At 42.7% G+C, this 25,379-nt stretch overlaps 2 protein-coding genes and 1 long non-coding RNA gene across 3 annotated transcripts in view; 1 reads left to right on the forward strand and 2 right to left on the reverse strand.

Annotated features, from left to right (window-relative positions):
• Positions 1 to 414: 414 nt before the first annotated feature.
• Positions 415 to 2,430, reverse strand: LOC134198533 (uncharacterized). Its single transcript, XR_009972857.1, has 3 exons — positions 2,368 to 2,430; positions 1,740 to 2,274; positions 415 to 1,225 (listed from the first exon to the last, which is right to left on the reverse strand). It is a non-coding gene; the product is annotated as an uncharacterized LOC134198533 (long non-coding RNA).
• A 3,466-nt stretch (positions 2,431 to 5,896) lies between these two features.
• LOC134198507 (uncharacterized) overlaps positions 5,897 to 25,379 on the forward strand; it is a 20,304-nt gene continuing 821 nt past the window's right edge. Inside the window, exons 1-8 of the mRNA XM_062667919.1 lie at positions 5,897 to 5,984; positions 13,914 to 13,943; positions 14,004 to 14,885; positions 14,944 to 15,015; positions 15,079 to 15,225; positions 24,627 to 24,816; positions 24,887 to 25,208; positions 25,309 to 25,379. The exon at positions 25,309 to 25,379 is cut by the window's right edge and continues 96 nt beyond it. Of these exons, the coding sequence (XP_062523903.1) occupies positions 13,937 to 13,943; positions 14,004 to 14,885; positions 14,944 to 15,015; positions 15,079 to 15,225; positions 24,627 to 24,816; positions 24,887 to 25,208; positions 25,309 to 25,379 (1,691 nt within the window). The 5' untranslated portion in view covers positions 5,897 to 5,984; positions 13,914 to 13,936. The remainder of the gene's footprint in view (positions 5,985 to 13,913; positions 13,944 to 14,003; positions 14,886 to 14,943; positions 15,016 to 15,078; positions 15,226 to 24,626; positions 24,817 to 24,886; positions 25,209 to 25,308) is intronic.
• On the reverse strand, positions 19,938 to 20,960 carry LOC134198495 (uncharacterized). The gene has a single exon (XM_062667906.1). It carries the CDS (start codon positions 20,738 to 20,740, stop codon positions 20,003 to 20,005), a length of 738 nt encoding a protein of 245 aa, XP_062523890.1. The 5' UTR covers positions 20,741 to 20,960; the 3' UTR covers positions 19,938 to 20,002.

Below are 25,379 nucleotides of genomic sequence, written 5' to 3' on the forward strand. Positions count from 1 at the left end.
TCAGAAGGCGTTGTAGAAAACGATGGTCGTGCATGTCGGTTTACTTGGTGAGTCGTGCGACGTCATGCAAATGACGAAATGTGACCTGTTTTGACTACCACGCCCATTCTTCTATACGGTATGTACCGGTACCGTACCACATTTATGTAACTGTGCCCGTGAAAGCGCGCACTCTACTACATAATTGTATTAGGTTGACGGTTTCTATGTTTTAATTGTGTGTCGAATATTCCTAGACAACAAACGAGTCTGTACACTTCATCACCACAGTTGCCAACTCGGCGATCCGCTAGAGCGGAGCCTATCTAAATACATCTAAATTCGTAGCATTTCCCTCTAGCCGGTTCGTCTACGGTAAGGGTAGCGTGTTGTGTACAATACACGTACCTACACAGCTAGGGACCGCGATATTCACTGGCAAAACGTTGTGTGTCAGAGCCAAGAGCAGCCAACTTGATTTGGCACGTGACGGAAAGTAAAGTAAAAACAAAATAAATCTAGAGATCACAAGAATCAAATATCAAGATGAAAAACCATTTTACAAAAATAAAATATAAAATTGAAAATTAAAAAATAAAACATAGAAATTGAAATGTAGAAATTAAATGGCCGGACCATCCACTGACCGTTGTCGCTGCTTAAGTTGTATTATAGAGTTAATTCATTAGAAATATAGCTAATTTGCCTACAATGTGGCATTTTGTTGCAATTTTGTTTCTCCATAGTAAATGTAAATTGAGAGTTCAGTTTATAAAAAACATCTGATATGCGGCATAATAACACCACGCGGATAGTTCACTTTTATTAGTCAATTACCAATTGCATGGAAGACGAAAATTATTGTACAGTATGTATAGCCTGGCCACATTCATCCACGCACATATTTCATTGCATTGAAAAGGAAAACTGATCAAAGATTGAGTGTGCTGTTTGAGTCTTCAAATAACTTTAAATTGTACCGATCAGTCAAATTTTCCTAACCTATAGAATATTAAAATTGCAAGCAACTAATTTTTAATTTAATATTTATTAATGCAAGCGTATAGTGAAAATATAATAGACAAACCCCACCCTGTTGGATACTGCATGTGGCTAGAAAGAGACTTAGTCTGTAATTAATGATTTACATGGAGAAAGCCAGGAGTCACTCTGTAATTAAGTTTCTCTTGTCTTCTTTCTTTCTTCATCTGTTAGTTGCAGACAACAAGTGTCGAATAAAAACTCTCTAATAAAGAAAAAATGACACTTTTCAAAGACTTGATAATGATTAAATAACTGCAAACCCAAAATTACTAGAGGTGATAGAGGGCATTATGAAAAACCACCATCTATACGCACATAAGAAAAAGACGACGTAACATGTGTGCACGCTGACTATATACGCAAATCCGTGATGTTGTGTCAGAGATTATGTAAGTTTCAATTAATATGGAAGGAGGACTGTGGTAAAGTGGTCTACACGTGTAAGGGGATTTCCCCAGAGGCAATCATACGAAGTCCCTATATATAAAAATTTTAGACGTGTTTAGGTATCGACAACCCAATCAATTGTAGAAATAGAGTGAGTTGCAGCGAGTGTTTAGCGCATACAAGATCTAAACGACATGTTGTAACTCTACCAAAGACTTTCGACACTGCATGCGTTGTCTAGATTTAGAAACGTACGTGGGAGCGTACGCACTTCAATTGGTTTTGTGGAGCTCAAAAATGCAGCCTTGATAAGAACACGAGTAAACAACCTTCAAAAACTAGATTCTCTGCAGCAGATAAAATATAATTCTGAATCTCCAGTCTCCAATACAGTAGCTGCATGAGGTACCTCATATCGATGCATGCAGTCTCATATTGCAATCTCATATTACAATCTCATATTACAGTCTCATATTACAGTCTCATCGCCTCATCTCATTGTCTCATCGCCTCATCTCATTGTCTCATCGCATGGTCTCATCGCATGGTCTCATCGCCTCATCTCATTGTCTCATCGCATGATCTCATCGCCTCATCTCATTGTCTCATCGCCTCATCTCATTGTCTCATCGCATCATCTCATTGTCTCATCTCATGATCTCATCGCCTCATCTCATCGTCTCATCGCCTCATCTCATCGTCTCATCGCCTCATCTCATGATCTCATCGCCTCATCTCATTGTCTCATCGCCTCATCTCATTGTCTCATCGCCTCATCTCATTGTCTAATTTTGACACAAATGGCACGCCATATTCATGCATGCTCGCCTTTTCTGGCCTACGCTTCTTCATCGATGGTTTCGTCTACGTACAATATCAGAAGCAAAACGTGACTCATTCTACATCTGAAGATCGACAATTACGGCACGTAGACAGACGATGTCAACTAGGACGTACCCGAAGTCGCTGGACTGTGCTGTATACGTGGTATCTAGAGGTGAACTTCCGTTCAAGCATAATCCTCTTTGCGGACGCCGCGACAGCGAACAGCCAAAACAAACTGTCGGTTGAGTCCAAGTGCCCGCGTACCTATAATTTGAACAGTGCGTAATGGTGATTGGCTAGAGTAATTACAGACTCCCGTTCAAGTACTCTTCTAATTAATTTGTAATTAGGCTTGACGCCGATTGGTTCATTTCGATCCTCCTGGTTACGGTCACATTTTGTGAGGCTCAAGCTGGTAGCTGTTTAGGCTCTAGACTTGCTAATTGCTAGTCTGCTAACTGCTAAGTATGAAAGTAAACACTATCAGTCTGGTTGGTAGGTTGACCTTGGACGAGTGCACCCACTGTGGTAAATGACATGGCAAACAAACATTGCAACAATTCTGTTTTCCGGAAAGCTGAAGACAAGCAAAGAAATAGAGAAAGTGCATCACTCTTTAGGGAAGAGTTTTAATAATACTAAAAGTATACAATTTACCCTAACGACGTTCCTCGCAATTCTAATGCCTTGCTCGTGCCCACCATGTAGATTTGATTTGTCTCTTTTGCTGCAACCCACCGACTTAGAGGATATTTATTCGCGCAATTTTTAGCTAGTCAGTTGGAAACAACTAACAACTGCATTGGGTTATGCTTGTTTTTCTAAGGTTCCAGTGGGTTTTCCTAATCTGCAGCTAGTTCATGATTCGTGCTCTGCTGCCAAGTTGGTTTTGCAACGAAAAGTTAGAGGAGGTCGTTTCCTACTACTTAATTTTGATCTAGCAGCTTTCCTGACGTGGAGGTATACCGTACGCATCAGTTCTCTGCTCAGACTGGGTTTCAGATTTCCAACTCTAGTGTTAGGTGACTTATTTCATCAAGAACCGTAAGAAAGCAAGGAAAACACTAGCTATGTTGCGTGGGGTTTCGTAGCATATTTTCTATGATTACGTACGTCACAAGCGCAGATGAGTGTACACTCACACTAGAAGCAAGTAAACTGAAACGTATTATTATTTTTTGAGTGTGTCTTCTAACATAAACAAACTCATTTTATTGTTTAGAAGCTTTTGAAAACGAATTTCACTATTAACTTTTAAATTGGTTGAACTGACAGCAAGAAGCAGTCGTGTAGGTCACAGACATGTGGATGGCACAATCAGAGCCATTACCTCAATATTAAGACTTGTTTTAGTTTACTAAAAAGTGCAGCTGTTGTTGTAGATGCATGACAAAGTCCAATAATTATTAATTAATCTAAGTCACATGCTCAGGGTGGCTCCACAATTATGCCAATGTCTGTCTGTATGTGACAAACCTACCCTGTATCTCAGGACCAGATTCACCAGACCTACTTTTGCATGGTCTTGAAAAGCTGTCATACATACATACTTTACATACATTAGTTAGATTACCATTCATGATACATACTAATGCAGTTTTATGTAAAATGGCAGCCGCCCACGTAGCTAGACCCTTTCTCACAGCGCCACGTCATACATGCATGTATACAGTATTTACGTTGCCAGAAGCGCTGCAGGAACGGTCTGGCCATGCGAGACTAAATGAAAGTCAGATTTTCTGATATGTGGAGAAAATGTTGTACTGTGCTTCATTATAATTTTTAATACTGCTAATGTCACATCTACGTTACTTGTTGGATTGTTGTCGTCTTGTAGGTCGGAGATAAGTATACATTGCTAGAGCGCCGCCCCTGTTATCGGACACCATCAATCATCGGACAACCGTGCAAGAAGTAAACAAAGTAAGACTGAGCTTTGTTGAAGCCCACAGTAAGAAGGATTAGTAAAGATTATGATTCCAGACGCGAGATTTCCAAAGGCTTGAAACGGTTATGCTAGGACGGTAAACGTGATTCTTCTCTGCGACCACGTTCATCGGACACCACCATCATTCACCGGACACGACCTCCCCCATGAAAACGCAAAGGCAATTCTGCAACTTCGCACCTGAGGTGACTAGCTAACACAACAATACTATCACAGTCTCCGTTTGATACTCTCCACTAGAGATAGTGCACGCTCATTGAGTCGTGGAAATCTCTCCTTTCGTCGGACAGTCGTTTTTTCTTTGCATCAGCAGTCTACAGGTAATAATGTCATAAGAGATAGTTGGAAGAAAATATCGTACGGTCCCCAATTCGTTTGACCTTTATTTGACTCGGAAACTTTAGCGGAAACTGCTGAATTTTACAAGCTCACTCTGTTGGCATCTACTAGCCCTCCGCTGCTGTCTAGTCTTCCCAGCATAAGAATTTGAACTCCTTAGTGTCTTGCAGGACAACTGCACAGACTTGATGCACACGGATGTAGCAGCTGCAGACGATTCACGTCATCCACGTTCGAGCTTTGCGGTGAACACATTCTCCCAACTCGCACAGGAACAACCCGTGCTTTCCTTTCAAGGCCCCTAAATTGTTACTTAGTTCTGCATATAGGACGTGTGCAGGTGTTTCTATCTCAGTTTGATATCTACCTTTGCCTGATCTTGCACCGTCACAAAGTGCAACAGGTCATCGTTGGTGCAACCAGCGGTACCGAATGCAGGAACTTTGTTTATTATCAGAGCAGCTAGAACCTTCACCCCTGCTTCTCCTAGGTACAGTTGCATCGGTTACGTGAAGTGCTTGTTAACGCGCGCTACGCAGCGATCGACTTTTTTGCAAAGGGTAAAAGAGCGTTTTAGCACGTCTTCTTTGTTGAACGGCTAGTTCGTTCAAGCGACAGTTTTTACACCTCCTAGTTGGGGCGTGATTGTATGAGAAACGACTCATAATTGCCATCAAGCACTATAGGCAAGTGTTCTGCGTTTTGCGGCGTTTCAGATAGCTGAATGTAGTCAACTGCAGTGATTTGAAACCTAGATCTGTCGCTGAGAAGGTAGGAAGGCAAGAAAATTGGGGTCCGACGATTGGGGCCGTGACAACGATTGTGTGACTGACTGTAACTCATACAGAACTTGGCTGACATGCAGGGTAACAACACGATTTTAGGTAAAGAGTTGTTGATTAGCGGTACGTAAGTAACTAGGCTGAAGGATGCGTGTGTGCAATGTAGACGCCACTGTCCGGTGTACGATGCGTTTCTCCGATGAACGGGGTGTGCAAGGCTCAGCACATTTTTCAATCTCACTCTAAGCAGAGAAGAGGTACAATGCTCTCTTTTGGTGTGCTAAATTACAACTTGGATACCTACATTTATGATGTGGTAGGGACTGCGTTCAAAAACGGATAACTGAGAACTCGCGTCTGGAATATGATGGTGTCCGAGGAACGGGGCCGCGCTCTACTTAGCTAGTATAATACTAAAAGTCGCGACTATTCTAGGTCAAGTAGCTGCAGACTGCTTGAAATACTCTTTAGATAATTTAGTCAATGTATACAAGAGAGGTACCTAAAAAATTAGTATAACTTTCTAAAACAAGATAACGGGAAACTGTATTACTTAACGCGCGTTAGAAGTTTTATTTGTTGAAGACTCCGCCCTCGTGAAGATGTCTTATACGTAGCACACCAGAACAACCAGCAACCGTCAACCTGTAGGCAAGACATAAGAGAAGACACTAGCTCAAGTACGTACATTGCAATTAGCAGCTGACGTGTCTGTTATCTAGTTAGAGGAGAACTTCCACGATTTTGCATGTAAGGTTCAGATGAAATGTATCAGTGTGAGCGATCAATCTATCAATGATTTAGAGCGCTCACCCTTGTCTAATTGCCAGTAGAAGCCTGTACAGAGGGGGCGTAACTGTGTAGTTCGCCGCATCTGTGTAGTTCGCCGCCATTGTGAATGATGACGTCATGAGTTCATGATACGTACAGCACGCGTACAGCGCTAATATACGTGGAAGCTGCCAGATGTAGACTTGGACATGGGTGACATTAAACCTTACCGTTTTGAGCGTGAGCGTAGAGTAGTTGATGATTCTTCGAGTACCGAAGATGCAGATAGTACGTTAAATCTAGACGGCGATGACGGTAGAAGATCAACTGAAGATGACGAGAGAGTGACAACATTGAGTATTGTAGCTGTGCAACGTGTGGTATCATACCTACCGGTAAAGAATGTCTTTGTTGCCAAGTAATGGACGAACTAGACTGGATGTTACATGGGTAACGTTGCATCACTCAGCTCGAAGATTTTTCTTCTGTGTGCCTAAATGGAGGGGTGCTGCGCACAGTGGTGGTGGCAATGGTTGACGTGAGACAGGATTCTATCACGGAGCCACTAACATGCAGGTTAGTTACTGTGGTAGAGCGTACTAAAGTCTTTTGTGGAATGTAAATACTTGACCTTCTAGATTGCTGAGGTTGACATCTTACCGGCAGTTTACATACTGTGTACACAGGAAAATAGGCAGGGGAGTGAGAAGAGTGATACCAGCATGTGTTGTGACTTCTATCAGAGGGCACTTTCCTGAAGAAACTGGGGAATATAGTGGATTTCAAGAAAGTTGTGATGGCCCACAGTGGCCAGTGTAAAGTTTTTAGCTAGCTAGCATCAGAATCTGCTTTTGTAGTTTTCTATAACAGTTTTCTTTGGTGGTCTAGGGCATGTTGCAATATTAAGCTAGTGATTTGTGGAAGTCTGTCTGTAGCTAATTGATGTATGGAAAGACCTTCATTCAACACATATTGAAGTCACCTTTCAATTCCTGTCTTTTCCATAGCAACAGAATTGGCAACTTCACCCACGTGAATCAACTGAAAGTCAAGTATCTTGTCTGTTTTCTGGTCTATAATGGTATATGTTCCATATTTAAGTAAATACCTTGGACTATCGCATCTTCCATCCCCAATAATCGAAAGTGGTCCACTTGCAGACTTCAAAATTTCTTGTTGATGTTTATTTCCAGGCATCATTTGTAACTGGGAAAACATACTCATCCTGTATTCTGTAATATGTTGATTCTGACAAAAACGGTAGTTTTAGAACTTCTGCAAATTAAGAAATTTTACTGTAAGTTTCTCCAGAAAACAAAATTGCTGCAGAGACCATTAGGTTGCTAGCAGGCATTCTTGCAATTGATGGTTGTGATCTCCATTGCCTTTCATGTCCTTTGAAACAAATGATGTTCACTGTTAATAGTGTATCTGTGCGGAAATGACTGGACAAAACTGAAATAGTTCTTGAAGGCAGTCATTGAAAGCAATAAATTTTGAAACATTTGTAGAATTGGTCCTTTCAGTTGAAAGAGTTAAGTCGTCAGGCTCAGAATCAATGACATCAGACAGGCTTTGATTAGAATCACTAGTATGAACACTGAACGATGGATCAAAGTCCCTGTGTAGGGCAGTCTCTACTTCTTCTGATGCTTCACTTTTTTGACTAGCTGGAAGAAAGTCTTGGCTATCATCTGTGATTGCAAGCTGACTTCGACTGACATCAAATTTGACTTCCACTAGATCTGCTGTCACTGCCCTGACTGGTGATGACTTGCGTATGCAGTAAGAATGGTCATCACAGTTTCCCAGTATACCATCCAGGTCATACTGTGGTCGTACCTCACGAGCAGACTTAGGAACATCAGCACAAAAAAGATTTTATTGAGGTGCTTCTACTTCTTCATTATATTCCTTGGCCTTTTTGCTAGATGTACCCAAGAGAATCTCTTCAACCGCTTAGGACAGGGTCATTTTCTGTTTTAGTCTATTTACTAAATTTAAAGTGTTGGAGTGGATTATGCTCCACCAAAATAGAATAGTACTTAGTTTGCATGCTACGTAAGCACAGTGTGTAACAGTATACAGGAATGTTTGCATGTTCAATTAAATTTAGCGTTACTACTTTAGTGTGTAATGTTGTTTCCCTGGCTTTTACAATAACAGAGTGTTGTGTTCAGATCTAGATTCTTTGTGTAGGTACATATATATACATATATATATATATATATATATATATATATATATATATATATATATATATATATATACTTTCTGTCTACATCTTGTGGACATATAGGCGTAATGTTACAGTACGTTACGTGTTGGTACACTACAATGGATACATGTTTAGTAAGGTGAGGCGTGCCCTTACAGTTTTTTTGGGCTCGCTTCTTGCCGGTGGTACGTGCTGGTTTTTGTTTCGTGAAAGAAAAGATTGTAGGCAACGCGTCTGGCTTGAGACGTCTCACGGTCTTTGTTCCGAGTAGCTCAGCTTTTAGGTCACGTTCGAAACATTCTGGAGTAAAGCGCTCGGAACAAACACGGCTGTGCTTGGATACGGGTGGGTCTTTCAAACGCAATTTGACAAGCCATTGCTTCCGGAGAGTTGGCTTCTTGAGCGGTACAGTAAAGAAACTCACCCCTCGCTTGAGGTCGATGTCTTTGTTACAGCAACCAAAGGCTATACAGTGTACCATTTGCACGTGTGCTGAAGTAACTCCCCCTATGCTGCACGTGAAGCAATGAACTCATGATGTCGTCATATATAATGGCGGCGCACTACGCAGGTACGCCCTTTACTTTACAGGCTTAATTCTACGGGCAATCGGAGATGGGTTAGCGCTATAAATCATTGATAGATGGATCACTCACACTGGTACCTTTCATCTGAACATTACATACAAATCGTGGAAGTTCTCCTTTAAGTTAGTATGTTTGAGTGTCGCTGTGTGTGTGTGTGTGTGTGTGTGTGTGTGTGTGTGTGTGTGTGTACGTGTAAAAACCTAGATTGGGATGGGGGCGCACAAATTTTTCTAAGAGGGCGTGGTACGTACTGCTCAACAAGACTGAATGTATTACTAAAAGCATGCCTACGCATTGAGCACAGCGAAGTAAGAAAGAATGCCAACGTTTACATGTGCACTAGTATTTTAATTACGTCAGTGTTAACAGTTTCTACGTTTCTGATCCTTGTCTACCAGTAGGTCACGTGACAGCTTTTAGGATTTTTGTAAGACTCGGTCTAGTAATGCTTTCTCAATTACAGCAGTTAAAGGTGCCCGCTCGTGCTTCACCGCGCACGCGCATACACACCCACACAAACTTGAAATCATGCCTCTAGGCACACATTTAGCCATTTACCAGTTTGAGATAACTTGCTGTTGAACGACAAAGCGATTTCTTGATCTTGTCATTGTTCCACGTGACCCAATAATGGGTGAAGCGCAGAACACGATGGCATCCGGACAGACATCTAAGAAGTTGTAGACTAGCTTATCCGTGTACCATCGCATACATCTGACTTGCAGTTATTAAATTTATGTAAAAGGAACGTCGCTACCGGAGCATATCGTCTGTCGCTTGGGTATAGTCTGTTCGTCAATTCTAGCGAGCTCTTGTAGCTACCATGTAAAGATGGATGTACGAGCTGCGTTGCCGGCGACGTTTGGCAACTTTCCAAGGCTACGATACGGTCCTGGTGGTCATTGATATTCACTAGGCGTGCTGTCCCGATGTTCGCTGTCACCGTATGATGCCCGCAATCTATATCGAAATTGGCTAGTCGTTTATCGCCATGTGGACTACACAGAAACATGTACCATGCTGGGCTCACCTACCGGGTTGGTGGGCTCCCAGATGGAGTAAAGACACCACTTGCCCATAAGCCACTTGCCCATCATGAGGGCATAACGACAAACATAAGAGAAAGGACGGTCTTTCTCTCGATGTTGATGGTAATGTAGATCCTTTGCTCTGTCAGGAGTTTCTTGATGAGCTACAGAAAGTCAGGCAAATTCCTATCTGTCGAGACAACGTCTTCCAAGGATCTCTGTGAACAGTGTGACCACTGAGCATATTTGATGCTCTTAATGCAATCATTAATTCAGTGACGGGTGAACCAGATATAAGTGAAATCAGATACTTGGTATACACTGCTGTTTCACCAATTCTCAAACACCGACATGGAGACGAAGACTGGATATAGATATTCTAGCATTTTGGCAAGCGATATCGTTGCGGAAAGTTAGGAGGGGCTCATCGAGCATTCGTTTGTTACATGAGTTCCAACTACTCCGGCAGCAATTTACCATTCCTCGTTGGAAACCTTGTGAGGTCACCATAAATCCGCTGAAAACGAAACTGCAGTCCAAGATTGAGCGGGCTAGGAGGCTGGAGAAGAATCGCAAGAGATTTGGCCAGAATGGTTTGTTTCAACAGGATGCTTGAAGGTGTTACAGGGAATCGGGTAAGCAAGCTATTCAGATCACTTCCCCACCATCCGAGTCTGAGATTTTGAAGTATTGGGGTTGATATCCTAGAAACTAAAGTGTGTCATAATGAGTCTGCCTTCTGGCAAAGCGATGGTGAGACGCACCGGACAGCTGAGCAGTAGTGGACACCTAGCTCAGGCGATGATGTTACATTGTGTCTCAAGAGAATAGAAACTGGAAGTTTCCTGGACCAGATCAGGTTCACGGTTTATGGGTCAAGCGCATCAAGTGTCTTCACGGCGACTTGACTAGTAATTAGAACCTTCTGTTTCAGGACCCGGACTCTGTGCCCGACTAGTTATCTCAGGGAGCAACCACCCTGATTTCTAAGAATGACAAGACTGACCAGGACAAAAATTACGGCCTATCACGTGTCTATCTGCCTTTTACAGACCCTTACCTCAGTCGTCTGACAGAGAATTGCAGGACATTTGGTTCAGTTAAACTTCATGGCATTGCAGCAGACAGGATGTCAGCATGGTTCCTTTGGTGCAAAGCATCGACTGTTGATTAACAATCTGCTAACCGAGAACAATGCCCAGGCACAGGGCATTGAGCATGACCTGGGTGGACTATCAGAAAGCCTATGACAGCGTGCCACACAGGTGGTTACTCCGATGTATAAGATTAGTCCAGTCTTCTGCAGGTTTCTGTCACGTGTGATGTAGAGTTGGAAGAACTCGATGGTACTTTCTTACGGAAACTGTACCATCAAGACGAGGCTCATGCGGATCAGAGGAGGTATTTACCATCGTGATTTACTATATTTTTTACTTCTGTATGGCTCTTAATCCTCTCAGCGTGAAGTTACGCAGAACTGGTTATAGGCTATTGGATGAGCAGTGGGCGTGGTGAAACTGCCAAACGTCAGCTTGTCAGACATCTACTTTACCTGGATGATATTAAGGTGTATGGAAGAAATACTGATCAGCTGAAAAAGCTGTTACACACGGTTTGTACCTTCTCTGATGATATCGAGATGAAGTTTGGTCTGGACAAGTGTGCTGTTGCACACTTTGTCAACGGCAATCTTTGTGGACACAATTCTGGGGTGACCGTCAGGAAAACGGACACCATCTACTGTCTGGAACTTGGTCAAGTCTGCAAGTAGTAAGTGTGGACCAGAGTAATGGTATCCATCACGGCACTATGCGAAAGACGCTTTGTCGTGGGTACCTTTGCAGAGTGAAGAAGGTTCTCCGGACCGTGTTGTACGGTCGCAACAAGGTTCTGGCCATCAACAAATTTACACTACCGGTTCTCACTTACAGTTTTCGTGCCATTCATTGGAGGACAACAGACCTGCAGCACCTTAATCGCTGGACCAGGAAACTTCTCTCTACTCACGGTGTCCACCATTCTACAGCCGACGATGACCGGCTGTACGCTCCATGCACCAAGGGCGGTCGACGGTTACGACAGATCAAGTCGACGTATCAGTTCTGTATTGTGGGGCTGGACTGTTACCTTTGTAATGCTCTGATCTCTTTATGCAAATGGTACAAGAATGTGATGCTAGGATGTCCTCTCATTCGATTCGTCGCATGGCCCGTCAGTATACTGCACAGCTGCAGGGGAGTCTCTCTAACAACAACAAGTCGCAGAGTTTGCATGGAAGTGGGACAATCTTGTCTGGTGGTGTCTTTGAGCAAGCACCTCAGACAGATGCGAAACAGTTCCGTACGTGCAGCATTTCTCTTCGTGTATAGTCCTGGATCAGAAGACCTATGCATGGTCAGTATCGCCGTCTCACAGAGAAGCCACCTGTGGGCATGAAAGATACTTACAAATGGTGGAGGTTTACAATTCTTTCTGCTGCAGCTGAGGGACTGGTTGTTGCTGCTCAATACCAAGCTCTTCGAACTCGGTAATAGGAGCGCAACAATCTGCATCAAGATGTCATTCCCGTTGTCCGCTTGTGCAGTGTAGGTCTGGAAACAGTTGATCGCATTGTCGCAGACTGCATAGTGCCTTGGTACCGATGAACTACACTGATCGACACAATCAGGTGGTTTTCATTATCCACTAGAACATTTGTCGTCATTTTGGAGTTCTATTGGAGAGCAGATGGTACCGACATCATCCTGATAGGCTTGTGGAGACGGACGACATTACTACAATGTGAGCTGCAACCATCCCTACTGCCAGGAAGATTGCTGCCAATCGTCCGGACATCTGTTTTCAGTAATAAGAAGACAAACACTTGTCTTCTTATTGATATCAGTTGTCCTGCTGATGGTAACATGGCCAGGAAACAGCTTGAGAAGTAGGCGAAATACGGTGTATGGCTTGTGAAGTTAAGCCGCATGTGGCAGTGTCGGACACTGGTTGTTTCAGTAGTGTGGGAGCGTTGCGCACACCCCACGCAGGTATTGCACGGTGGCTAGACATTATTCCAGGTCATCACAACCTGCAGCACTTACAGTAAACAGTGCTTCTTGGATTCAGTCGGATCCTACGTAATGTCATGTCTTCTGTTTAGACATGCATGTTGGTCTAAGAACCTCTGCGGCAGGGTTTGCCACCAGTGCTTACAAGACATTACAAACCAGACAGATCTGGTTGAGCATGACACATAACCACTCTATGGTTTGGCGGTTCAAACCCCACTGACGACATTAAATTATGAAACTTGCAATTGTCTGTCTTTATTTCTCACGTTTCTCTAGCTTTGTCCATGTGACTATGACTCGTTTCAGTCGTTGGGAGTTCCATTCGTCTGGCGAATGGTCCGTTGACTATGACGTACGTTCAGCGCTTTCTTGGTGGTCATTGGTATCCACTAGGTGTGCTTTACCAAATTCGCGGTCACTGTTATGCCTGTCATTGATCTCCGTTTCGACTACACAGAAACATATACCCTGCTTGGCTCACCTGCCGGGTTGGTGTGCGCCCAGATGGGGAAAACCCCCAATTGCCTGTCATGGAGGGGCATAACGACACATAATAATGTTCCTATCGCATCGCCACAGTAATGCAGTTACCACTGGGGGCAGACTAACACGTAACACACATCTAACTACAGTAACAAGACAAAGTACCTCTCTTCATATGTATTGTCCAATAATACAAATATGGTAAATTTTATGAAGTATAGTTTTATACTCGAAATTGAATGGTTTTTTAGGTTTTTGCAGACAACACGTTCCATGGCAATGACTAAATATCTAATGGCATTATCGGGTGTAGTCATTGCGATTGTTGCAGTTACTGTAACATTGACAAAACCTTCGGCAAGCATTTTTGCATCAACTGAAACCCTGTCTTTTGTTGCATTGATTGCAATAACATTGAGGATGTATTATGGCAGTCATCAGTATAGACGATATTTCTACGTTATTGTAGGTTTCGTCTTTGGAGTGTATGTAATGTATGGTAAGCTACTATGGGCTACATAATCTCGAAATTATCTGATCAGTGTTTCATATATTGCAGTTTATGCCTACAGATTTCGTTATGCGTATGGAAGTTGCTGGAAACATGATCAATACGAAGAAGTAGCAGTAGGACTGTCCAAGAAACTTCACTTCAACAATTCAATGAACGACAATTTAATTGCTAACGGTCTCATTTACGAAGAGGATGCCATCAAAATTCGTAAAATTTTGAGTGAGACACAATGGCAAGAATGGCGTACCGAGTGGTTGTTGACGGACATTCTACCAAAGACTGACAATTTGGGATACTTAAAATTTTGCTGTTTGCTGCGTACAAAGTTTCAACTGCCTGAAATTGCAAACAGGCTTTGCAAGAAATGCGAGGAATACTTTTCAGGGAAATGCATCGTTAGATCTGAAAAAATCAAACTTTTTGTTGGCTCGTCTTGCCTGCCGTTGTTAGAGACAATCATGATGCAAGACCTCGATAAAAATATGTTTCTTGATACTAAATTCGTGCACAATATCAACGTGGTATTTACATCGTCGATTGTTTGCATCGATAACAAGATATTTGTATCGATGTTGCTAAATATTCACGAAGGATACATCGACGAAGAACTTTTTCAAAGAAAATTTGCGGCTGGGCTAGGGCGCCATATATCGGAAACAGAGCTAACTGTCTACGACGTTGACGGTATGAGGAGCACATCGATGTTGATACGACTGTCAAGTCTATCTGGCTTAGAGCTATGGAAAGTCATCGATGACGAAAAGCTTAGAGACAAATTTGGTGTAATGATAGCAGAGGCAATGAGCTCGAACTTAAAGAGGATTGTATCTATTCAAGTGGCAATAAGTGATATGTCTTCTTATCTGATCGAAGTTATTCCGACTGGAACATTCTCTATGAAATCAGATAGTAACGATGGTAATCTTGGTACTGCTGATAACATTTTTGGTATCTGTATTATCTCTTATGAGCGATTTGTATTTAGTAGCATACGAGACAATGCTGACTGTGATGAAGTTGATAGATGATTACACATCTATTAGACGTTTATGGACAGGTAATCGTAAATACCTCAAGCGACGAAGTTGTTGTTAAAAGAATTGTATCTATTTTATTATAGGATTGATCTCGTTAATTATGTTCTTATTGCGTGAAATTTTCATTTTAATCGCCCTTTTTATGGCTTGCATTTTTCTATATCTTTTGTGGATCCAGACAAAGGGCATACGGATTCGGTTTTCCAGGTCCCCTGGATACTACCAGAAAGGTCAGTTTAAGCTAGAGAGATCAGCGCAGGCAATTATACACCTGCGTGCACTAAAAGTGTCAGTCCGGGGATGGAAACCTTGTGGGTTCGAGAGTTCTCAAATACCGTTTTCTAAATACCCTTTTTTGTATTGCAGAGATCTAGAAAACACCCCCTCTCTCTCGCTTGGGATTGCGTGCAAACAATGATAGTCAAATATTTGGTTGTCTTTAGTATCTTCGTCTCTTATTGGGGCTGCACTTCTGTAGACCCCGAGACGGTTTAAAGATATTATTGAGAACATAAAAATTGGTCTTGCACCGGCAACACCATGATTATTATTAAAGAACTGTTTTCTTTTTTATCGATCCTTTTTTAGTTTACGTTATCTCTCACGCCAGCAAGATTTTTCATAGCATATATTATACAGAGGTTTTTCTCTGAAAGGGCGTCCTATTAAACCACGGTTCTATATCTTATCCCTATATAGATCTTCGCATGTATACCCACCTTGTGGTGGATATATCTCATCCAACACAACAAGTGATTCATACATTTCATGCAGGGTCTTACGTGGGTTATCCGAGGATTGGATTTTATAAACATTCTTCCACAGTTCCTCTGTCTTTTTTACTCTGGTGGAAAATCTCGTTTGCGTTCTATTGTTCTATAGTGCACCTCCATAGCTTTGCAAGGTACATGTCTTACTATGCAATCTTCCTTGGTCAAACAGGTATCTAAGCTCTTCTCAAGCGATCCTGTGTTATCTCTTTTCCCATGTGCAAACCAAGGTTCTAGATACTTAACTCGACGAGCACCGCTAGCGATAGCTTTCGTAATTTTATATGCTAGATCACTGGGTGCAGCGCCAAAGTCTATAGTTCTTCTGATCACAGGTGAGTGTGAGGAGGCCCCATCGTCGGTTCCCTTATCATTATTCTCTAATACAACTATACAACCCCAAGCCATGCGGAGAGCCAACCATGGTTCGATCTTTTTTGTAGGATTTATTGTGGTTCGGTGTATGTCCTAATTGTTTTAAGTTGCAGAGACGATATACGTAGAGACCAAAGCTAGCAATGGGAGATCGATTCATTCCCATCCATATTTGGGGTAAATAGTAGCTAGGTATGCGACCATTTGGGCATCTTCGATACGGAGCCTTATACTCGAGTAATACTATATTTCCGGAGACCTTGGATGTGATTAAATCCTTGGGTAGACTCTTGGCCGTAGCATAGGTCAAAGTATCTTCTCTTGTAGTGTGAATGTGCCTCCTATTTTTACCACTTTTTTAGACGATATAACACATAATCCACCTGGACTATAGGCTACATTTCCAGCTGGAATATATATCTGTCCACCCATGCACTTGGTTCCAGAATCTATCTCGACCAATCTTTCCGATACGATTTCGAGTACCGTCTCTCACCAACAGGTAATGCCCACCGGAAATCTCGCCCGACACCACTCTTGTCTCCGTGCAATTGTCCAAAGGAACAATAGGTGTTTCTACCCGATATAGCAGCTGTTTCAGTTTAGTTCCTCGATGAGTATCGTCTCTTCCAGTTCGAGTATTTGGAATGATGAATCCACTCCCTCGGTCTCCAAGAAACCGTAAAAGTCTTTTAGCAATCGATGTTTTTCTTCGTCGGGATTGATAGTGTACATGATCGACTCGTCGGGTTCATCTACCTCATCAACATGTTACACAACAATGTCGTTTTTCCACATTCCCACGATCCAACCAGATGTAATGGCAATCGGATATTAGGAAATGCCAATTGTCTCTCGACGCGCCTCGATGTCCGTCATTGAAATTGATGAGATCCATTATATATAATCTGTATATATATATATATATATATATATATATATATATATATATATATATATATACAGATATACAGATATAGTGACTATATAATGTCAGTAAACAAGTTTGGCACGAACAGGGAGACTACTTGCTACGAATCATTCGGGACGTCGAGTTATTAAAAACTACGTCTGACTAGGGCACGGAATTTGCGACAGAAAATAGACAGTTGATAACGTGTAACCATCAGAATATTAATAAATGTGGTGTTGAATGAGACCGTGCGTAAGCTTACTGTCGATGTAAGCAAATTTCGAAAAGCTTAAGATACTGAAAAAGGCGTATATCATCTAACCTATATGTATAGATTCTGCGCAATGGTGATCAGTAACTTTGGAACGCACAGGAAGGTTGAAGACTTGTTGCATTGGACCCAGGAGGTCAAGTTGTTGAGAAGTAGGACGGATTTGATATCGAGAGAATTGGTTCGGTATTCTGAACGGATAAATAAACACAATAGGACTCCCTCAACAGTGGATGAGGTCGTGCGTGGGATTAACGTCGACTTAAACACCACGGTTTACCAGCAAAATGCTCTTAGTACCAAAGGGGATAGCATTCACTCTCAGCGGATTGGATTGAAACCAAGGTGGCCGGTGTTAGAGCCAAGTTAGCTGGCGTTGTGTATAATAGTAACGCATATGGAGATCTTAGTACAAAAGTGGACCAAATTTAAGTAGAATTGGATGCATTGATAAAGACGGTGTAAACTCATATATAGCAAGATGGTTCCAACAATCAACTCCAATGAAATCGACGGTGATTTGTCGGATAGGGACATCCGTATGCTCAACCAGTTGTACCTCACCTACCACTACCGTTGTTTGTGTTATAGGAATTAGTTTAGTTTCTCCAAACACAAAGACTTGGCGCTACATATGACCGCGTCTTGGCTGGGGTTGTGGGTGCTGTGGTGGGTGTCTGTGTGAATCCCATTGCACGTGCTGTGAGCGGATTGTGTGTGACTCTACACGCACTGACCATGAAGAAGAATTATTTCAAGAAAGTAGAGGCATGTCGATTTGCCTACATTAGCTATCAGAAAGAGTTGAACACATTGAGGGGATGTCTGCGATAAAAAGAGTTTACCGAGGATATTCTGCTTTTTGAACTCAACCGACTGGACAACCTCGTCACCGATATGTGGCCTCCCATTTCAGATAACCTACGTAGAATATATTATAAAAGATTCAAGATCAACTTTCTAGGGCCTTGGTCGGATATGAAGCAGGCTCTCCCGCCGTCCTATCACATTGTTACTGGAGTTGTGCGTGAGATCTCAATCCAACACGTAGTATACCAGTCATGGCTGAGGCATACACTCGCCAAAGAGTTGCTAGAGTTGGCGTGATATCATTTCGATTCTCCGTCAAACTACATCTCCGAGTGGTCGATGATATTTTGATCCATTTGTCGCTATCTCACAGACGGATGGTTGTCATGGACGTTTTCGATATCGAGGAGGTATTTCATACTGCTTTCCCTCAACTCTAACACCATCTTTTGAAATGGCGGCGTAGAGGATGGCTCGTCGGGGATATCACACATCTTTCGCTTGATATTGGTTAGTATGGGTTCTGTGGGATTGCCATCGGTCAGCACTCGGAGTTTGTCGTAGTAGGCGCTGAGACCTAGTTTGTCTTGTAGGTAAGTCTTCATGCAGCCGTCCACCATTTGGAAGCCTCTATTTTGAACACAGTCCGTTCGACCTTGAAGATTCGAGACATAGCGCTACTAAGTGATGTCGTTGTGCTTCTTCCTCATTCCTTTGGCGGACACTTTGCTTCTCCGCCCTGCTCAATCGTCTATATAGTAGCATTTGCGGCATAGGGCGATGGCTCGGGACTCTTCGAACTCGAGTTTGAAGAGACTGGGTGTGTGGTTGATCTATGTGTTCCAGGACAACCATTCTTGACGATGGGACTAGATGTCCTCCATTACCTTGGGACATAGTCTTAGTGGATAAAGCTATGTACATGCTGTCTTTGGCCATCTGAATCAGCTCGAAGTCACGACAGTCCACGTACTTGCCGAGAAAGCTGTAGTAAAACTCAAGCATTCGTAGTTTGGCCAATTGATAGACTGCGATTCTCCCTGAAAGACTCTCCTGATGGTGATCCGTGGCTTGCGGGAATGCAACTCTTAGGCGTCACCGATCTCATCATATCCATTGCCGTCGAACCACGCTCTTTGCAAAGCGTGGTCGACAAACTTCTCAAGTTTGGTATAGGTGGCATTGGTCTGACGCTCCAACGTTTCGATGATTTTTTTATAGGCGTGGTTGCCTAGCAGTTTGAATACATCTGCTAATAAGTCCTGGGCTTTGTCGTCATCTCCTACGCGTCTTGCGGCTGTCACTTGCTCGACGAGCCACTCGAAGATCTTTTTGGGTTTTTGGTTGATCGTGCGATATAGGGCTGTGACCTCCAGACCGTGTTCGATATACCGTTTGAGTAGTGGAGCATGTAGGAGAATCTTGTTGGCAGATAGGGTACCAAGCAGCTTGTTGGTGTTGCCGCGTGTTCTACCAAAGTGTTGTATGTAGGCCAGCATCTCTTGGGGGACGTCGGCTTTGTCCACCTCTCGATTGTTAGATAGTGCGAACATCCCCGCGAACTTATCGTGGAGATTGGGAGGGACACAAATTTCGCCCTGGCCTCTGCATACTCGAACCACTAGTTGGTGGTTTGACCATTTAGTTTGGACAAAGTTTTGGACGAGTGTTTGGTCATCGGCTTAGGGATTGTTGTAGTGTCAAACAACACCAGGTCTGCAGGGCATGTGCTTGGCCAGTGGCGTAGCCATGCCCTTAGGGACTGACCGGGCATTGCCCATATCCATCAATTTCACAAACCAATCGAACAAAACCTAATCATGTACTCATAATTAGCTCAGTTAGAATACAAGCTGTTCTATAGAGCACTAAAATTTTGTGCTTTTGCTAACTAGACTTAATCTTCGGCATCTTCCAAATTCTAAACTTGCAAATTTCGTAACTACCCTCTCTAAATCTAACGTTTCAACTACATCTTTCTCTATGGTCAAAATCGCTAGACTGTTCATTCGGCTTTGCAGCATCGATTGTCTCGTGTAAGTCTTCAGCCTCTTCAAACTAGAGAAAGTTCTCTCACATGAGGCAGATGTCACCCCAACAGTCAACGCTATCTGCAAGGCAGATATAAGATGCGGAAAAGCTGCTTTGACCGGCGTAAGAACTCTAATGACGTCGGCGATAGACTTCATTTCACACATAGATGCATTAAGAAATTTTCTTGCCTGATGAGTTTCATAACCAATTTCCTCACGGTTTATGTCGTAATGTACCACTAAGGCATTAATGGCGTCTGCTTGAAGGAAGTTTCGGGACTGTGGACTACAAGCCTGAATTGACTTCATAAGGGATCGTCCATCGTTGCTGAATCTTGATTCCAGTTCCTGCAGCATTTGGTCTATCACCGGTAAGAAAAGCTTTCGTCGTAAATGAATTTTCGTTCTTGCCACGTCATCCAGGGGATCTTGATCGTTGGTGAAATAATCAGTTAATCGCTGCCCAGTAGTCTCTGTTAAAACGCAATCAGTAATTTCCTTTTGTTTCCGAGTGCGACGACCGGTAACAAGTCCAGGATCACCACGACTGCGTGATCCATCAGAAACATCCATATTAACGCTGCAGGTTTGTGCCAAGTGAAGAATTTGCTGCCATGTATCGTCCCACCCGGATTCCCTGGTCTCCACCAATTGCTCTATCACAGTCTCTAACAAATCAACGGCTCCAGACAGATCTAAATCTTCAGCTTGCAACTGATCGGACAGATTTTTTGTAATAGTCAGCAGCTTTTCGAAAATAACCAAGTTTGAGGTAAACTCTAACGATTTCACTCGTGACAATAGACCTGCAGCTAAATTGATATTAGTCGGCATCCGGGACAGTTCCGTGGGCGGGACTCCTCTATCACGGTGTTCCCGACTGTTTATAGAAATGCGTTGAACTTGAATTTATGTCACCTAAAATACGCGGGCAAAGCAAAAAGTTGCCCGGGCATATGCCCGGTAAAATAGATGCCTGGCTACGCCACTGGCTTGGCCATTCTCAAAAGGTATAGATCGTTGGTGTCGTAGCCCACAACTTTTTGGCAAATGTGTGCATTGTCGTATTGGTTTTAATCCAATGCGTGTGACTCCAGCTTCGTGATACCTTGTGAAGACGAGACTTAGCTAGGGTACGACTGCACCTTTCAGCTTGTCGTAGGCCTCCTTTTGGGAGCCACGATGTTGGGTTCTTTGTAATAATATAATAATAATAATAATAATAATAATAATAATAATAATAATAATAATCGACACAATCAGGTGGCCTCCATCATTCACTGGGATGTTTGTCGCCATTTTGGGGTTCCAGTGGAGAGCAGATGGTACCGGCATCATTCTGATAGGCTTGTGGAGACAGATGACATTACTATGATATGGGATACCACCATCCCCAATGCCAGGAAGATCAAAGCCAATCGTCCAGACATCTGTCTTAGAAATAGGAAAACAAACACTTGTATTCTTATTGATATCAGCTGTCCTGCTGATGGCAACATTGGCAAGAAACATGCTGAGAAGTTGGCGAAGTACAGCGACTTGCGAGTGGAGATAAGCCGCATGTGACATTGTCGAACACTGGTGATTCCGGTGGTCTTGGGAGCTTTGGGCACAGTGCACGCAGGTATTGCACGGTGGCTGAACATTATTCCAGGTCATCACAACCTGCAGCACTTACAGAAAACAGTGCTTCTGGGATCTACTTGGATCCTTCGTAAAGTCATGTCTTCTTTCTAGACAGCCGTGATGGTCTAAGTACTTCTGAAGCAGGGTTTGCTTCCGGTACTTGTAATAGACTTTACAAACCAGACTGATCTGGTTGAGCACGACACATAATAGTATATTTGACTTCGTACCAGCAGGTACAGCCTCTCACAAATGAGAGAAATATACATACAAACCCACACAAACACATAGATACCTCAAAAACAAACAGACAGCTAAGTATATAACAGAGAACGTAATTCCCTCAGCGAGATGGCAAAAAAATAGTATGCACATCTAGAAAGGGCATCTTATCTCTATAGACTCTCCACGATAGTCCTCTAACTAGGTCATTTCTGGAATCTAGTGACCCGTTTCAACGATAAAGGTTGTACTGTTCGAATTTTCACTGACACAATGTTGGTCGGTGCCTCGAAGTATAGGAACTGGAGTGATACACGAAGCAGTGAGACTACGTCTTTTAAAATGTCGACTCCATACCTATGATAGAAATTTCTCATGTTTGTGAGTGCTTCTAGGAATTGTTCAACGTCCAGGTCGTTGTAGTACCGTAGCCAATCGGCAAATGTGGTAATGCCTCGCTCTCGGAATATGCGTTTGCATGATTGCCACTCTTTGAGGGAGAGTGAGTACTGACCTTTTAGTTTGAAATACCAAGCAGGGTACTCAGGTAAACTCGGGTGTTGTAATTTGTCGAGATTGTCAAACCAATCGTAGGCAACTAGCTTTTCTACAATTTGCATCCATAAGCTCTAACCCATTTGTCTTAGCTGGTGCTTGGTCCCAGATAGTTGATGACATTCAGGAATCGGAAGTGGGGTGTTAATAGGAACATGGTCTAGTTGGCCTTCTTGGCTACCTTGATCTTCTTAGTAGTGTCGGTGATCTTGTTGACAAGTGCTCTTTGATGAGGTTCAAGTCGTACTTACACGAATTGGATCCCAGTACGGCGCTTGGCCGCACCACTCTTGGATCCGGTTGTTTTGCTTGGTGGAAAGAAACTCGAGATCATCCGGAAGATATCGTTGACGAACGACTTTTTGTATCAGAGCTCCATGTCTGCGCAGCTCGTCGACAATGTCTGCGACGAGTTGCTTGGGATCGGCGTTACATAGATGTGTGGAGGGAGTTTAGTGTGTCACCAATGGAGACCGAGATATGGTGTGCTCGATATCAAAGGTGAGGGAGGTTGTGGAAGCGGAGCTTTCTCTTGTCGAGATAGGCTTCGAATTCGTACACAATGGTGTGTGGATAGGCTTTGTTTTTGAACTCTTGGGCTGGAGCTTGCCTATATGAGATGCACTTTCACATAACCACGAGATCGAATCCGGCGTCTCGAATAGTTTGATCTCGCTCGAGGGTTGCTTCGTATAGGCTGTTTGCGTTGGGTTCATGTTTCCTCATTTTCCCAGACTATTTATTTCTAATATTGTTAGTGTAGAGATACCTAAGGTAGAATGACGTTTGCACTCGGTCTGCCAACTCTTCCATCATGCTGTCGGTGAGGGCACCTTCTACCTCACGACGGAATGAGAATGTCAGCATCCTACGGTCTTAGATCGTCTTTTCCTATGTGCTGTCTTTTGCTTGTCAAGTATGGCGGTTCCTTCCTTCACGATGCATGTTGCCAGGGGTCACAAAACATCTTACTTTGAAACCTCTCGAGAGTGGCTAGACGATTTTGAGGATTTTCCAGCTCTTTCACCATCCTGTCTCGCAGGAAAGCGTCGGCTTCTTCGCGAATTTTTTGTAGCTCGACTTGATATTGCTCCAGGTTGTCCATAACACCAAGCAGAGCTTGATAGCGCACAGTTTGAGTGCACTTTTTGTTATCGTTGCGCCATCTCTAAGTATCTGGCTTTAGAGATGAACTCTACAAGCTCTGCTATTCGCAGGCAAGAGTATCCCTTGATTCCGATGTTTTTGACTTGCTATCGCAGGACTTGATCGTTTTTAATAAAAACAGGTTTGGGGGTTAGACCTCCATTCTCTGAGTCTCAGTCTTCAGAGATACGCGCTACAACATCTCCTTTTTGCATGCGAGAGTATGCCTTGAGTCCGATATTTTTTGCCTGCTGTCGCAAGGCTTCGGTCGTTCTTAAAACAATGGGTTTGGGGTTAGACCTTCGTTCGCATTGAATCGATGATTCAATTCTGCAGTTATATACTTTAGCTTATATTTCTCTAATATAGCGCAATTTTCTACTACAGTTGAGGCACACAATTCTGTGGCTATACTGTAGAAACTATTTGTCTATCAAATAGGGCACAACTTTCCTCTATAGAGCACACTACACAATTTTGTGACTATATGCTGTAGAAGCTATCAGTCTAATAGAGCGCAACTTTCCTCACTCAGAACTTCCTCCGTCTCGGGCGCTTAGGGAGGTGCGCGCTCTCGACGGGGGAAGATACTAGAGACTTCTAAATATTTGACTATCATTTTTTGCATGCAATCCCAAGCGAGAAAGAGGGGTGTTTTTCTAGATCTTTGCAATACAAAAAGGAATTTTTAAAAACGATATTTGACAACTTTCGAATTCTCTACTTAAATATTAGAGTATATTGATGTGAATATTAACAAAACCTGTCATTGTTATGTTGAGCTAATAAATAGACGTCTTTGTTGTTTAAAATTAACTGTAAACCTAATATTTGTACCGATTTTTGTACTGAATTAGCTTTGTATTTTACCGTCGTCTTGTTATAATCAGTTTGTTGCTTTGGTGTGAAGGACAAGTGGATATTCGTAGCGTCAGCGTCCTTGCCAACAAAATCTTTCGACGAAAAGATTTAAAGTATGATCCAAAACGTTGCTTAGTCGGTAGAGGAGGGTTCGCTGATGTATACAAAGCAGTCTTACATGGTAACATGACTGTTGCATTTAAGAAACCAAACATTGGCGGATCTCGTTTTACTGACAGGTACATGCTCATGCGGTACAAACATTATAAACTCCCCCTTTTACTGTTATTGGTCAATACTATTTTCTAGAGAGATGAAAGACTTGAAAAAAGAATCGTCTATTTTGCTGGCCATTCCTTCTCACAAGCATATTGTTAAGATCATTGGAATCTGCATCGATTCTCGTCACTTTGGTATCATTTTAGAGTATATTCATGGCGGGGATCTCTCCAGGCTGCTTTCTTCTCGCACATCTGATTCTTACCTGGACGAATGGAGGAACAAACTGGATATGACTTGTCAGATAGCTAACGGCATGAAACATCTTCATGGTCTTCACCCTCCAGTCATTCATCGTGATCTTAAACCACTTAACATATTAGTGCAGAAGTCATCTCAATACACTTGCAAGGCAAGTAATATTATTTTAAGACATTGTAGTAAGTCGTACAATAAACAAGAATATGCGTTATACATTCTACGTATATGCGAACTATCCATTTCGTTGACAGATTTCTGATTTTGGTTTGGCAAAGATACAAGATACAACAACTTCTACTGCCAGCAACAACAGTGGAAGTAA

This window comes from Corticium candelabrum, chromosome 2, assembly GCF_963422355.1.
Source record: "Corticium candelabrum chromosome 2, ooCorCand1.1, whole genome shotgun sequence".
In the NCBI taxonomy this organism is placed as follows: Eukaryota; Metazoa; Porifera; class Homoscleromorpha; order Homosclerophorida; family Plakinidae; genus Corticium; species Corticium candelabrum.